The following is a 13,996-nucleotide window of genomic DNA, read 5'->3' on the forward strand; positions in this document are numbered from 1 at the left end:
CTCTGCAAGCGGCGTTAGTTTTGTCGGCAGGAGACCGCTCACACTGTCACTTGCATCGGCAAAACTTTTGTCTTTCGTGGGAGGGCTTTTTTAAGTACCTGTGGAAGACAAAAGTTTTGTCGACATCTTTTCATTGTAGACATACCCCAAGTCTTATACACTAGACAGGATTTGAATCAAGCAGTGTCTCACCCTATTAGTACAAGCAGGTTAGGTTTTGCATACATAGGCACGAATCCTCTTTTCCAGCCTGGGACCAGCATTTTCCCAATTCGGTCTTTTTCTAAAGTGCTTCCAGGTGTTCTGTTGTGTGGGGAGTGAGACCCATTGGTGATGTCATGTTCCCCTTTTACAGCTTCTTTCATAGAGCGGGAACCGCTTTGTTCCAAGACAAATTCCCAGCTCAGTTAGTGGAAAAAATACAGCTACCAAAAAGGAGTTCAGTACAATGTGATTTAGTGACAAGCCCTTGCATCAGGGTGGATAAAAATCAATGATTTTAAAAAAAAAAATTAAATTGGATTTTTTAATTTAAATTGGATTTTTTTGATAAAATGCTTTTTGAGGAAAAAACTTATCTAAAGATAGTTTTAATTAAGACACATTATAGCTCAAAGATATCTCATCATGGAATAGGGATTATAAATTCTAATTCTATAGTATGAGACAATATATTCATGTAATGTTTAAGAAAAGTTTTGTAAATGAGTTCCAATAGTTCATGGATTAGGGACCCAATTTTACGGGGGTTCCACAGGCTTCTGTATAGATTATTTAGGTAAATCTTTCTATCTACCCAATGGGACTCAGTGCTCAGTCTAGAAGATACCATCAGAGATGCTTAGTTTTGCAGTTCTCAAACTGTGGATTTGTGTCTCCAGAGGTAACATGCTTGCTAACAGCAAAAATGTTTTAAATAAATAAATAATATACAGAGGTGAGAAATAACAGACCTCAAACTCTATTGTCCCTCTGCAAATTTGTGTACACAGAGTCAATCACTTACCTCTCTCTAAAAGTGCAAAGTTTCAGAAAGTTCAACTAATAGAAGATTGTTGGGGGCATAATAGATCTGGACAAGGAAAAGAAGTCTGGAGATTCATGTGAGAAGTGAGGGACATATGCTTGTTTTGTGAAAATATTATATGTTTGCTGTTGAAGAAAAAAATCCAGAATACTTAACATTGTTGTTTTAGTTAAATAAAACAATTTAAATGTCTGTCTAGTGATGTTCTCCTCCTAATACAGCCTGGCAAGAACATTCTCCAAATATTAATGATTAACCTGTTGAATTGGAGATAGTTCACTTCCCAATGACTTCATAAATATCTGCTTCAATTACCTTTGGTAAATGAAATAACCAAACAATCATTCATTTTCTGATATAGCTGTAAAACTAATCTTAAAAGTTTTCAAAATAAATCAATGTTTAAAAATGTATAGTGTGTACCTTCTAAAAATGAAACCTACATCTATCTCTGAGTTGTGAAGAATATGTAGTAAGGTTATAACAACCAACAAGAATGCACTTTTATGTAGAAAACCATGATTAAATCGAGTCTTCCATGATTTAAATCAAATCCACCCTGCCTTGCATGCTCCAATGAGTCATTGCAGCCATTATCCATAGGTTGTCTGAAAGGTCCTCAGGTGAGGATAAGCCTTTTCCATGGCCTATTGTCTTTGTTGATGGACCATTCAACTTGAATAGCCCATTCATGACGTGCTGGCTAGCTTGAATGCAAACGAAATTTTGGGTGTTACCCAGGAGCAAACACATTTGAAATACAAATACATAGTCAATATTCATAACTCCAGATGCAAAATGATACATTCATACAAATAGGATAACCATATTCAACAAACCATAACTTTTCCATAGACACCTCTCATGACATATATTGTACAAGATGCTACATAATTATATCATAATCATATTACTATGGTGAATATGTGGTGCAGAGTGTCACAATCCACCCTTACTAAATTGGGAGAGTATGTTGAAATGAAGAATTTATTTGGTATGCACAAAATAATATTTTGTTGATGCCAAAATAACATTTAAAACAGTAGGATCAGATTTTTCCAAAGTTCTCAGTTCCAACAATTGGAGCCAGGTTTTTCAGAAGAACTCAGTTCCTGTGTAGGCACCTAAATTGACTTTTTAGCAGTGCTTAGCTCTTAGTAGCTCCCACCATTCTCAGTGCGAGTGGTTGGGTGCTAGGCACTTCTGACAGTCTGGCCCATTGGTTTTCAAATTTGGAGCATGGGAACTGGAAGTAGATTTCTTATGAAATCTTGAAAATGTAGGTAAATGAATGCTCTGTATTAAACACTAAGTTTTCTCCACTTAAAGTTGTGCAGTATAGTGGTTACCATAACCAGATCTGCCAGCAGTCTGGGACAGGGTATATGGCACCTCTGTTTTCAGGTTCTCTGGGGCATCTGCAGTAGGTAGACTTCATCTGTTCAGAGGCCCTGTGCCTCCACAATGGCTCTGGGACTCCTGTCCACCTCCTTATCTCCTTAATGGAGGTGGTAGCGCAGGGGAGCCACAGAAGAGGTAGCACAGCCAAGGACTGTTTTTGTTTCCTCAGTAATCTCTGCAGGCTGAGGAGAGGGTGATGTGTGTGCGTCCCACCCCCTGCCTGTCCCACTCACTGTTCCTTCTTACCATGCAAATCCTAACCCTCATCCCTCTAGAAGGGGGAATATGATATTGAGGAGTGGTTGATCCCTCATACATTCCCACACCCACAATACCTCCTGCCATGTTCCTCATGGTGTGAATAAACCGGACTTTCCCCCTTCGTTAGAGAGAAGCTGCTGAGACACATGATTCTTGGGCTGATAATATATTTAGACCGTTTATATAAATAACTTCCTTGGTGTAAAATAGTATAGCAATCCTTTATGATGATGCAATTATGACTTAGGGGTCTACCATATTATGACATTGCTTGGGTTGTTTTGATAAAAGATGTTTGCAAATGACAACTCTGCTTTTGCTTTCATCAGAGGCCAGCAGAAACGGTAGATGAGGAAGAAAATGAAGAAGAGGGAGATGAGGGAGAACTGAATGGAGATCAGGGAGAGGAAATGGGGGAGGCCGTTAATGGAAATGTTCTCCATAATGAGATAGAAGAAAATGAAGAGAAAATAAATGAGAATTATGAAGAAGAGCAGGAAGAAGAGAATCTTGGACAGCTGGAGGAAGAGGGGCCTTTCCACTTAAATGGTGAAACTAATGAAGAAAATGGTGAGGAAATGGAGCCGTTTAATGATCACAATGATCTTCCTCCTGAAGAAGAAACAAAAGCACCGGAGGACTTTGACAATCAAAGCCAGGTAACCGCTTATTCTTTCAATTTTTTGTTTTTTAAAAAAATAGATATTGCCTCATTCATTCAGCACCAGCGCTCTGTACTGCAATTGTAGTCCAGCTCAACCACGATGAGGCCCTTGGAGTCTCGTGGAGTTTCATCTTGCAGGAAAGCGATTTCCGCTCATTTACAACCCCTCTCATCCTGTGGCTACAACTGCAGAATTCTTTCTTCAACTGGCAAAGAATGTATTTGTTGCTCCATCACTCTGGCAGGTCTTTGTCCTGCCTTTGTGGGTAAGTGGGGTACTAGAAATACAAGACTCCTGCACTCTCAAGAAGAGCAGGGTGATTGTATATGTCAGTCTTCACTTCCTCTGTCAGACATAGCAGGGGGACAGTGGGATGCACACAAGCATGTCTACTGGTTCATGAAACCAGTACCTTGTTTGTTTGGCTGAGTTGCCCTGCACAGAAGTTGCATTTAATAAGTGTTGCTGTCCTCATTTCAGGGAAGTCTTATTGATTTATTTAATTTTTATATTTTCAGATAGAAAAGGACTGTTAAAATAAACAAGAATCTTAAAGACAGGGGATTTCTCTTCATGGGATTTTAAAACACAAGTCTCGTCCCTTAGGACAAGGGGTGGGGCATGCCACAAATTTAGGGAGAGGTGCCTCATGCTGTACTGCTCCATTTGCTGATAGGAGAGGGTCTTCATCAGCAGGAAATGGAATCAAAAATGTCTGTGTCACGTATGAAAAGCCCCAAGTGTTCGGTAACCTGAGCAGTGGATAGATTTCCTGAGATTATGTGGTGCATGGGTTGTAAACTTAACATGGCACTCCCTGACTGGATTCCTCAGTGTCAGGGATAGGACAACTGGGGCCAGCTGTCTTATTGTATACCATTAAGAAGTGAAAGTTCCTGTACCTCCCATGATGCTCCACAGGTACCAACTTCCCTTGGTGCCGGTGGGTGCTCGCACACCTCTGGCCCTACCCCCGTCCCCATCCCTGCCCGAACCCCACCCCTCCCTGCCCCTGTTGGACCGCTCGCCAAATCCCCACCCTGACCCTGCCTCTTCCACGAGCGCACCACATTCCTCCTCATCCCCCTCCCTCCCAATGCTTGCCATGCGAAACAGTTGTTTTGCGGCACAAGCACTGGGAGGGAGGGGGGAGAAGCAGGACGCGGCAGCGTGCTCAGGGGAGGAGGTGGAGGCAGATTGGAGGTGGAGGTGAGCTGGGGCGGGTCGGCAGGTCGGGGAGCTGCCAGTGGGGACAGAGCAACCACCAATTTTTTCCTGTGGGTGCTCCAGCCCCGGAGCACCCACGGAGTCGGCACCTATGTGATGCTCAGGATAGTCCCTGCCATACTTCTAAATTTGGGATTTATTCTGACCCATTTGTATGACACACAAGGACATTTTCAAATAAAGATTACCAGATAAATATGCAACAACATTCTCATCAGAAGTAGGATTTATTATTTTCTGTGCTTGATATGTTGATGGAATGCTTTTGGGAATGCTTTGGAGAATATGAGAGGGTTTATGCCACAAAGTGAGGCTACATCTTTGGGAGGTTCAATTTAGAAGGGATGTTTGCTCAGATGGGGCTATAAACAGAAAAAATATTCTAATTTGAGCAAAGGTTCTGGTACTTTCACCTTTTTTCCAATTTATCCTTACCTGATGGGAAGACCCCAGGTTTGTATAAGCTACTCAAGAATGTTATGTTGGTGACTAGCTCGTAGATATTAGTAGAAATTCTAGTGTGGCCTACTTAATTATATATTTGTTGACATGCAATGAAGTCTGTTATCTGTGAACCTTAAAATATCGATTTTTGGTTCCTTTTTTCTCTAGATTGATTTTCATCTGGAAAAAACATCAAATCCAAGAGTAACTGTCACCAGCCCACAAGAAAGTGAAAAAAATGACCAAACCAATGAGTATGCTGCTGTAGCATAGACTTTTTAAAAAGTAGATTAGCAAAAAATGAAGGATTGTAATATTTGACATTTAAAGCATGTTGTTATCTGTGATTGATAATTTATAATGTAAAGATACAGTTGAGTACCACCTATTGAGTCTTGAAATGATAATGCCATATGGATGGACAGATAATGAACATCCTATTAAAAGGAAGATTTAATTATTTTCACAATATGTGGCTTACTGATGAGATTTTAGGGGGAAAATGTAAGGGTTTCTGTTTAGAAATACTATAAATAAGTGAGCTATTCCTTCTTCGTTATCAGATGATAGTACTAGAATCAACCCCATGTGTTAGTCTTCCAGTGTGCTACAAAAAAGCATGTTAGACATCAGAGTTTTTCAGCAATTTTGTTTAGAAAAGAACATTTTTGTGACTTCTAATGGAAAAATGTATAATGTTTTTCTTAGATTAATAAACAGCTAAAAATATGAGGTATACTTAATTTCCAGGCTTATAATTTAGAGGTAATGGGCCAGATTCTCCTCTTGATGGAGTTCACCCACATAAAACTGGAGTCGAGAATCTATCCTAATTAGATGTTCCAAACTTTATAGTGGCTTTCCAATAAAGCAGCAGCATTAGTGGTGGTTCTGTTAACAAAAAGCACATAAATAGCACTATAAATAGAGATGGGGAGAGAGACTTCAGTACTGCAACCTGATCCATGTACTTGGATCCCTGCCGCTGCAGAAAGACCCACTGACTTCAGTAGAACTCTTCACAGATGCAGGAAGTCTGCGTGCACATAGAATCATTTGCAGGATTTGGGCTATAGAGTAGAATTGGGTAACATTTTTCAGACGCATGATTTATTTGCTGAAAAATGCAGTTTCACTTGACTGCAAACTAGTCAAGCAAATGGCATGAATATGCTGAATAGTTTCAGACAATTTTTTTTGTGGCCGACTTAGGACCATTCACAAAATGGCTGGAGGAGGTGATGTTGAGTAGAGCAGTGCTTCTCAAGCTATCTGATGTGGGGGACTGGCAAATTTTTTTTTCCAACGTGCGCGCAGACCGGCAGCCAATGGCTCGCAGACCGGCACCGGTCCACGGACCACCACTTTGAGTAGCACTGTAGTAGAGCACTTACCTGTGATGTGGGAGGCCTGTCTTCAGTTCCTGCCTCTGCCTGTCATGGAGGAGGGATTAGAGATCAGTCTCCCACATCTCAGGAGGGTGCCCTAGCCACTCGGCTGACAGTTATAGGAGAATAAACCATATCGCTTCCTCCTCTAGCTCTTCTGTGTACCTAGCCCTTTGTTTCCTTTGCTTCCAGAAGTGACTGCTGGAAACTAGAGCTGTTGATTAATTGCAGTTAATTCACACAATTAACTCAAAAAACTTAATTGCAATTAATCACAGTTTTAATCGCACTGTTAAACAATAGAATACCAATTGAAATTTATTAATTTTTTTGGATGTTTTCCTACATTTTCATATATGTATTCTCTGTTGTAATTGAAATCAAAGTATATAATTTTTATTACAAATATTTGCACTGTAAAAATGATAAACAAAAGAAATTGTATTTTTCAATTCACCTCATACAAGTACTGTAGTGCAATCTCTTTATTGCGAAAGTGCAACTTATAAATCTAGGGTTTTTTTGTACATACTGCACTCAAAAACAAAACAAAGTAAAACTTCAGAGCCTACAAGTCCACTCAGTCCTGCTTCTTGTTCAGCCAATCGCTAAGACAAACAAGTTTGTTTACATTTACAGGAGATAATGCTGCCCTCTTCTTATATAGTGTCACCAGAAAATGAGAACAGGCATTTGCATGGCACTTTTGTAGCCAGCATTGCAAGGTATTTACATGCCAGAGATGCTAAACATTTGTATGCCCCTTCATGCTTTGCCCACCATTCCAGAGGACATGCTTCCTGCTGATGATGCTCGTTAAAAAAATAATGCATGAATTAAATTTGTGACTGAACTCCTTGGTGGAGAATTATATGTCTCCTGCTCTGTTCTGTCTGTATTCTGCCATATATTTCATGTTATAGCAGTCTCGAATGATGACCCAGCACATGTTGTTCATTCTAACAACGCTTTCACCGCAGATTTCACAAAACACAAAGAAAGTACCAATGTGAGATTTCTAAAGATAGCTACAACACTTGATCCAAAGTTTAAGAATCTGAAGTGCCTTCCAAAATCTGAGAGTGACGAGGTGTGGAGCATGCTTTCAGAAGTCTAAAAGAGCAACACTCCGATGTGGAAACAACAGAACATGAACTACCAACAAAGAAAATCAATCTTCTGCTGGTGGCATCTGACTCAGATAATGAAAATGAACATGCATCTGTCCACACTGCTTTGGATTGTTATTGAGCAGAACCCATCATCAGCATGTATGCATGTCCCCTAAACTGGTGGTTGAAGCATGAAGGGACATATGAATCTTTAGTGCATCTGGCATGTAAATATCTTATGATGCCAGCTACAACAGTGCCATGAAAACTCCGGTTCTCACTTTCAGGTGACACTGTAAACAAGAAATGGGCAGCATTATCTCCGGCAAATGTAAACAAACTTGTTTGTCTGAACAATTGGCTGAACAGGAAGTAGGACTGAATGGACTTGCAGGCTCTAAAATTTTACATTGTTTTATTTTTGAATGCAGGTTTTTTTGTACATAATTCTACATTTGTAAGTTCAACTTTCATGATAAAGAGATTGCACTACAGTACTTGTATTAGATAAATTGAAAAATACTATTTCTTTAATTTTTTTACAATGCAAATACTTGTAATCAAAAATAAATTTAAAGTGAGCACTGTACACTTTGTATTCTGTGTTGTAATTGAAATCAATATATTTGAAAATGTAGAAAACATCCAAAAATATTTGAATAAATTGTATTCTATGATTGTTTAACGGCGTGATTAATTGCGCAGTTGATCACGATTAATTTTTTAAATCTCACGGTTAATTGCGATTAATTATTTTAATTGCTTGACAGCCCTAGTGGACACAAAACAAAATTTCTGTCAACTGTTGATTCACCTGAAGTTTTCATCAGTTTTGGTTTGGGTCGAACTGAATCCTTTTTCTTTGAACAGCCAGCAGAACAAGAAATCAGTTATTCACCCAGCTTTACTATAAGGTAAGACAGCTTCATTCAAATATAAAACCATAAGCTAATATGTTACTTTTCAAAACTGGAAAGTTTACCCAGTCACAATGTTAAATTTTAACTAACTTTTTACAACAAATATTAAGAAATTTTAAATCTCTGTAGTAGATTAACAGATTAATGGAAGAAAATTTAACTTCTGTTTTAGTTTTGAAAAGTTGGACTGCAGCTGATTTATCAGCCAATGAGAAACTAATTTATAAATGAAAACACTGGCCCAGATCCTCTGCTGGCATAACTCAGTTTAGCTCCACCGATGTCAATGGAGCCATCTCTGTTTACACCACTTGGTGATCTGGCCCACTAGTTTTTTTGCACAAAACTCTGCTATAAGGGCTCTATGTATTAATCCTGAGCATAGTCCTTACAGTTTAAAAATGTTACTTCACCTGTTGCAGTAAGATGGGTCCAGATACGCTGAGGTTTCATTTGCACTAGTACGTAAGAGCATCATCCAGAACATTGGTTGTCTTTATTACATGGATTCCCACTGTCTTTATTTTTTTTCTAAACTTCAACAGATAATGCCACTATGTTGCAAGTCATAGAAATGAAAATTTCTCGGATCTTAGCCATATTTTAGCTAACTATAGATATGTGATAGAGGTTTCTTGGTTTTGATTTTGAGTAGGTTTTTTTGTTAATGCTAGCAAGTTATTACTAAACACTCACTTTTTGTGGTTATCCTGCAGTTAATTTTTTTAAGTTCATTCTAAGCTGCTGAAACAAACTTTAAAAAAATGTAAAAAAGCATTCACAGTAATTGAAAACCACCTAAACTGCTATATTTTCTCTAGCAGATATTTCGATATTTCCCCCCAATAGAAAAGTAATGTATGTTGACCCTCCAATATATCTCAGAGTGTTAGCAATAGATAGACAGATATATAAAAGGTGACATTAAAAACCAGAGGAACAAAGTCTGTACATATTGCTAGAACTCAAATATAAACTTTTACAGTGTTTAGATTTGGGTGTGGTTTATTGAACTGGGCTGGACAAAGCACTGGAGAATATTCCTGTTGGGAACAATTCTGCACTTGGGTCCCCAATTCAACAAAGCCCTTACCTTGTGCTTAACACCACCTTTAGTCAGCAAAGTGTATGGGCATGTCCTTAAGTGCTTTGCTTAAGTCCCAATGACTTCAGTGGGACATAAGCATGTGTTTAAAGTTAAGCACATGCTTAAATGTATTTTATTTATATTTTAAGCAATGGTTAAAAAGATCTGTAGAAGACCTCTAGGCACTCTGACAATTAATCTTCCAATAGTTATACTGGTTGCATTTAGTTAATTTGCTCCTGTTTTATCAGCTACCAAAAACCAACTGTATCTTCTCTGGGTACATATGCTCTACTTTCTGTAAAAACCATAGCAAATAAATGGCTGTTGTAGCACACTTTGCTCAGTCAGAATTGGGTCGTTCATGTGCCTAGTTAGTATTAAGCACATGCCTAAATGCTTTGCTGAATTGGGAGCTAGGGCTCTGATCATGTGACTGTTGTACCTATGCTGAGCCCCACAGAAGTCAGTGGGATCCATGTGGTGCAGAGGTGCACCTCTTGTTACAGGATTAGGGTCTAGATGACCTAATAGATACTTTCCATCTTCAGTACCTGTGATTTTTCCTATTACTCCTAGGATCAACAAATAGATAGAAAATGTGAAAACTTTAACGGGACAGATACAATTTCAAAAACATATTTGTGTGAAAACTTTGTATCTAACAGTAGGCACATGAAGATCCCAATAACAATATTTTCTCTTTTTCTAGTTTGTTTATTCTGTGTATTTGGCAGCACGCTGTATTGTCAGTGGCATTGTTTCCCAGTAAAGTCAGTGCCTCCCTTTCTTAAAAGACTTTTATAAATATCAATGGGAGAACATAAACTTTCATATTTTTTCATTTTTTAAAAAATTTCAGGACATGCTATTTAAAGGGTTAAACTGAATTTTGTTTTCAAATTAGTCAGTTTTTAAAAGTTCACGTTGATAGTATATAGTTAACTCTAATGTAAGATTATTTCATTTATTGTCTGACAGCAGGCAGTTTTCATTCATTCTTATAAATTTCTCTCTGTTGCTTACCTAGGAAACATCTGAGCATACGTTTCTTCAGGATAGCAGATAAGACTCTTTAGAAAATAAAAATATAGGCATTTTCAGTATGTCATCTCCTGTAGTGATATATAGTATCATTCAGAACATGAATGTTGTACCAGGTACTCTTCAGTTTGCAGAGAAAGGATAAGCATAGTCTGTAACTGGTAGTTCTTATGACATCACAGTGAAAGTGATAGATCATATATCACTGAATCCTAGAGTGGGTGGCCTTATTAAGAGTGTTCCCTTTAAAATATTCAGTGGTGTAGGGATAACAGAAGTGGCTAAACTAAATTCTGTGTTCCCCAAATGAGAATTAGGGAAACTCTGTTTACCCTTGACCACCCTACTGAAGATATTTCCTTTGGACACCAACAATTAGATATCACCGATTACTTGAAAATCTTAGCTATTAGGAAAGGAGGCATCTCATTATTCTGCTTATAAATGCACAGGTCAGGACAGGACTTTATATTTGTTCTGCATAGTTGGCATTCAACAAATACTTTATTGAATTGTTTAGAGCTAAACAATAGCTATATCTGTTCACTAGGGATAGGCCAGGAAATGTTCAAATCAGCTGTGCCTTCCTAATCTGTACCCATTGTAGGCAGTTAAAGGAGGAGATTAAGCCACCAATGCAGCAAAGGATTTAATCATGTGCTTAAGTCCCATGGGACGACAGCATGCACTCAAAGTTAAGTACATGCCTACATGTTATGATGAATTGGGTCTAAATAAAGTAAGTTCATATAAGGAAATGGAACTGCCTCACCAATTTCAGTGTATGAAAGTGAAGACAAGTTAAAAAAAATCCAATCTAAAATAAAGCTAAATAAATATTTCTTGTCTGTTAGCAGAAAAGAAATACCCCCCTAAAATGGCAGTCCGTACAAAATACTGAAAAAGAGCGTTGGCCATGGGTATCTTAATGTCTGGCTCAAACACCCATTAAGTTGGCCTTTAAAATTAGTCAGATACCAAATAAAGTACCTTAAGAAATGTTATTACAATTATTTTACTATAAAAGTTACTTATTTCATAAACCACAACAGCAGTCTAGTGCACAGGAGGATTGGAGATATCCTCCTAGTGGCTGGCTAAGAACTCCACACACAGCTAGCCTGTGCTAAATATCACATTTTTATTACTCATCTACTTCCCACCATGTCTGATTGTAGGCTGTTTGGGGATGGGGCTATCACTTACGGTATTTGTACAGCTGCTAGAACAATGGGTGAGGACTTTGGGCACTACTGCAATATAACTGTTAAATAATCACAAGAAGAGCAATTGCATAGGAATACTGTTCATAGACATATCATTTTGGGTGGCTGAAATCCCGCTATGTAGCCTCTAGCCAAACAAAGCACTCTAGACATGCCAGTATATAGTAAAACCATTCACCAGCTTATGGATTATTGTTTATGGGCACATCAGTGTATGCATCAAATTATGTATAGGTGAATACATAATGTGTGATTGAAGCTTTCTGTTACTTTGTTAATGGAAAGTAAGATGCTTCTGGTTTCAGCTGCTATTCCTTATACTTAGTACTGGTTCTAATGGTATTTCTCATTATATTTTACTTACTGAAAAGGGATTATACATAATTTAAAGTTTTAAGCACATGCTTCAGTGCTTTGCTGGGTTGAGATCAGAACTCTTGAAGAATTGAGCCCTGAATGCAGAGGAAGAGAACAGCCTAGACCTGGCAGAGACGCTGTCAATGGATGAGGAGCTCAGAAAGAGATGTGTATGGGGCTGGAAAATTCTGGGAGATAATTAAAGCCTTTACAACTATAGGGCGTAGCTCTTTTAAACTGATTGAAGCCAACTCCTGGCATATCCTGTACTGCAGAGCTCCAGCGCTTATTTTGTGCCAGGGCTTGGCAGTTCATAGCCTCGGCACCTCTGGGCTTGCTACATCAGTTATAAATGTAAAAAAATTGCTTGAGCCTGGCCACCTCTTTCATTACAAATTAAGCACTGCAGAGCTCCCCACTGGTTTCAAATCAGGGATATGATGTGGCCTTCTTTATAGGATCATTTTACTCTTAGGCCTTAATCCTGCAACAATTTACTCACATGCTTAACTGGGCACACTAGCTAGCCCCATGGAAGTCAGTGCAAAAGGTCAAGAAGGTGCTTAATGGGCCCCAGGCCTTAATTTTCGTCACTTGTCCTTTGGTGTATGCTTGCAGGGATGTGGAGTATGCTTGGACCAGTTGTTTAAATTACTTCAGTAAGTGTAAAATAATCTAAAGAGAGAGGCTCCAAACCCCTATATATTTTTTTCCTCCACAATTTAAATTTTTTAAGGGGGCAGTTATTCTGGCTGCTCAGGGCAGTCCTGGCCTGGCGTAAATCAGGGTAGCTTCACTGTCTTCAATAGAACTCTACCAGTTTACACCAGCTGAGGAGATGGCCCATAAATTTGTTTAGTGTGACTCCAGAAAATTTTCAAAGTGATTCAATACATTTAGAACTGGTGGTAGTGGGGCTTTCTAGTGGTAGGCTGAGATATTTAGGCTCTGAATTCTAGCTACAATATTATGTATATTTAAGTCAGAACGTGCCTTTAAATCACGGGTGCTGACACCATTCAAATGTTTGTTGTATTATTTACTTTCTTGTATCTTTCATGTAATTATGTAGATAGTGTGGTTATCATGTTACTTTAATGTTTGCATGGGGAAAAAAAACCCTGAAATCCTAGCTCTGTTCACGCTCCCTATTTGGAATTTGACTTAAAGGTGCTTACATTTCCCAGCCTCCAAAGTGAAAGAATAGAAAAGGCTGAGCAAAGCCAAACCCCTCCCCACCGCACCAACCACAAGCAGATGGTCTGAGCACTGATTGATGATCTCCAGCAGGGAGACCAGAGCAATTCTGCCCCATTCCCTACTTCAGAGAAACGCCCCACGGTACACCCTGCTGCACAAAGAATCACCCCTCCCCCACTTGGCCTTCAAAAATCTTTTCTCCTTCCCTGTTCAAAGGGAGTACACCAGTTCTGATGCCAGAGGGAGCCTTGGCATCTACAAAGGAAAAGCACAGTTTCCCTCCAAGGCAAGTCAATACAAATAAGATGCTTGCCATCAAGTTACAGTAGATGAGAAATCAAGTGGCAATTCAAGTGGTGTCAAAGAAATGGCTCAATATGTCCAAGAGTATCTTTCATAGCTGGATACCTTCCTATTTTCCTTCTGTCCAGAAAGAAAGTAGCTATGACAATTATCCTTTACCTACCTGCACCACAGTCTTATATGGGTACATGATATTTTTAAAAACAGGCATTAAATAAAATATACTTTGCAAAACAAATATATAAATCAAATATTATATTGTAAAATGGTAGAATGCTTTTGTGAACAGAAAACACCTATTTATTTATAAAGAGAATTCTATGCCTTTTTATGT

The 13,996-nt window shown here is 38.6% G+C and overlaps 1 protein-coding gene across 6 annotated transcripts in view; it reads left to right on the forward strand.

Moving 5' to 3' along the window:
• The window catches only part of DCDC2 (doublecortin domain containing 2), a 242,081-nt gene that overhangs the window by 140,275 nt on the left and 87,810 nt on the right, over nt 1–13,996 (forward strand). For 4 of the 6 annotated variants that reach the window (XM_073331884.1, XM_073331883.1, XM_073331880.1 and 1 more), the window contains exons 12-14: nt 3,019–3,348; nt 5,194–5,279; nt 8,396–8,439. In XM_073331884.1, the coding sequence (XP_073187985.1) occupies nt 3,019–3,348; nt 5,194–5,279; nt 8,396–8,438 (459 nt within the window). In that variant the 3' untranslated portion in view covers nt 8,439. The other 2 variants (XM_073331885.1, XM_073331882.1) reach the window with 2 other exon arrangements.

Source organism: Lepidochelys kempii, chromosome 2, assembly GCF_965140265.1.
Source record: "Lepidochelys kempii isolate rLepKem1 chromosome 2, rLepKem1.hap2, whole genome shotgun sequence".
In the NCBI taxonomy this organism is placed as follows: Eukaryota; Metazoa; Chordata; order Testudines; family Cheloniidae; genus Lepidochelys; species Lepidochelys kempii.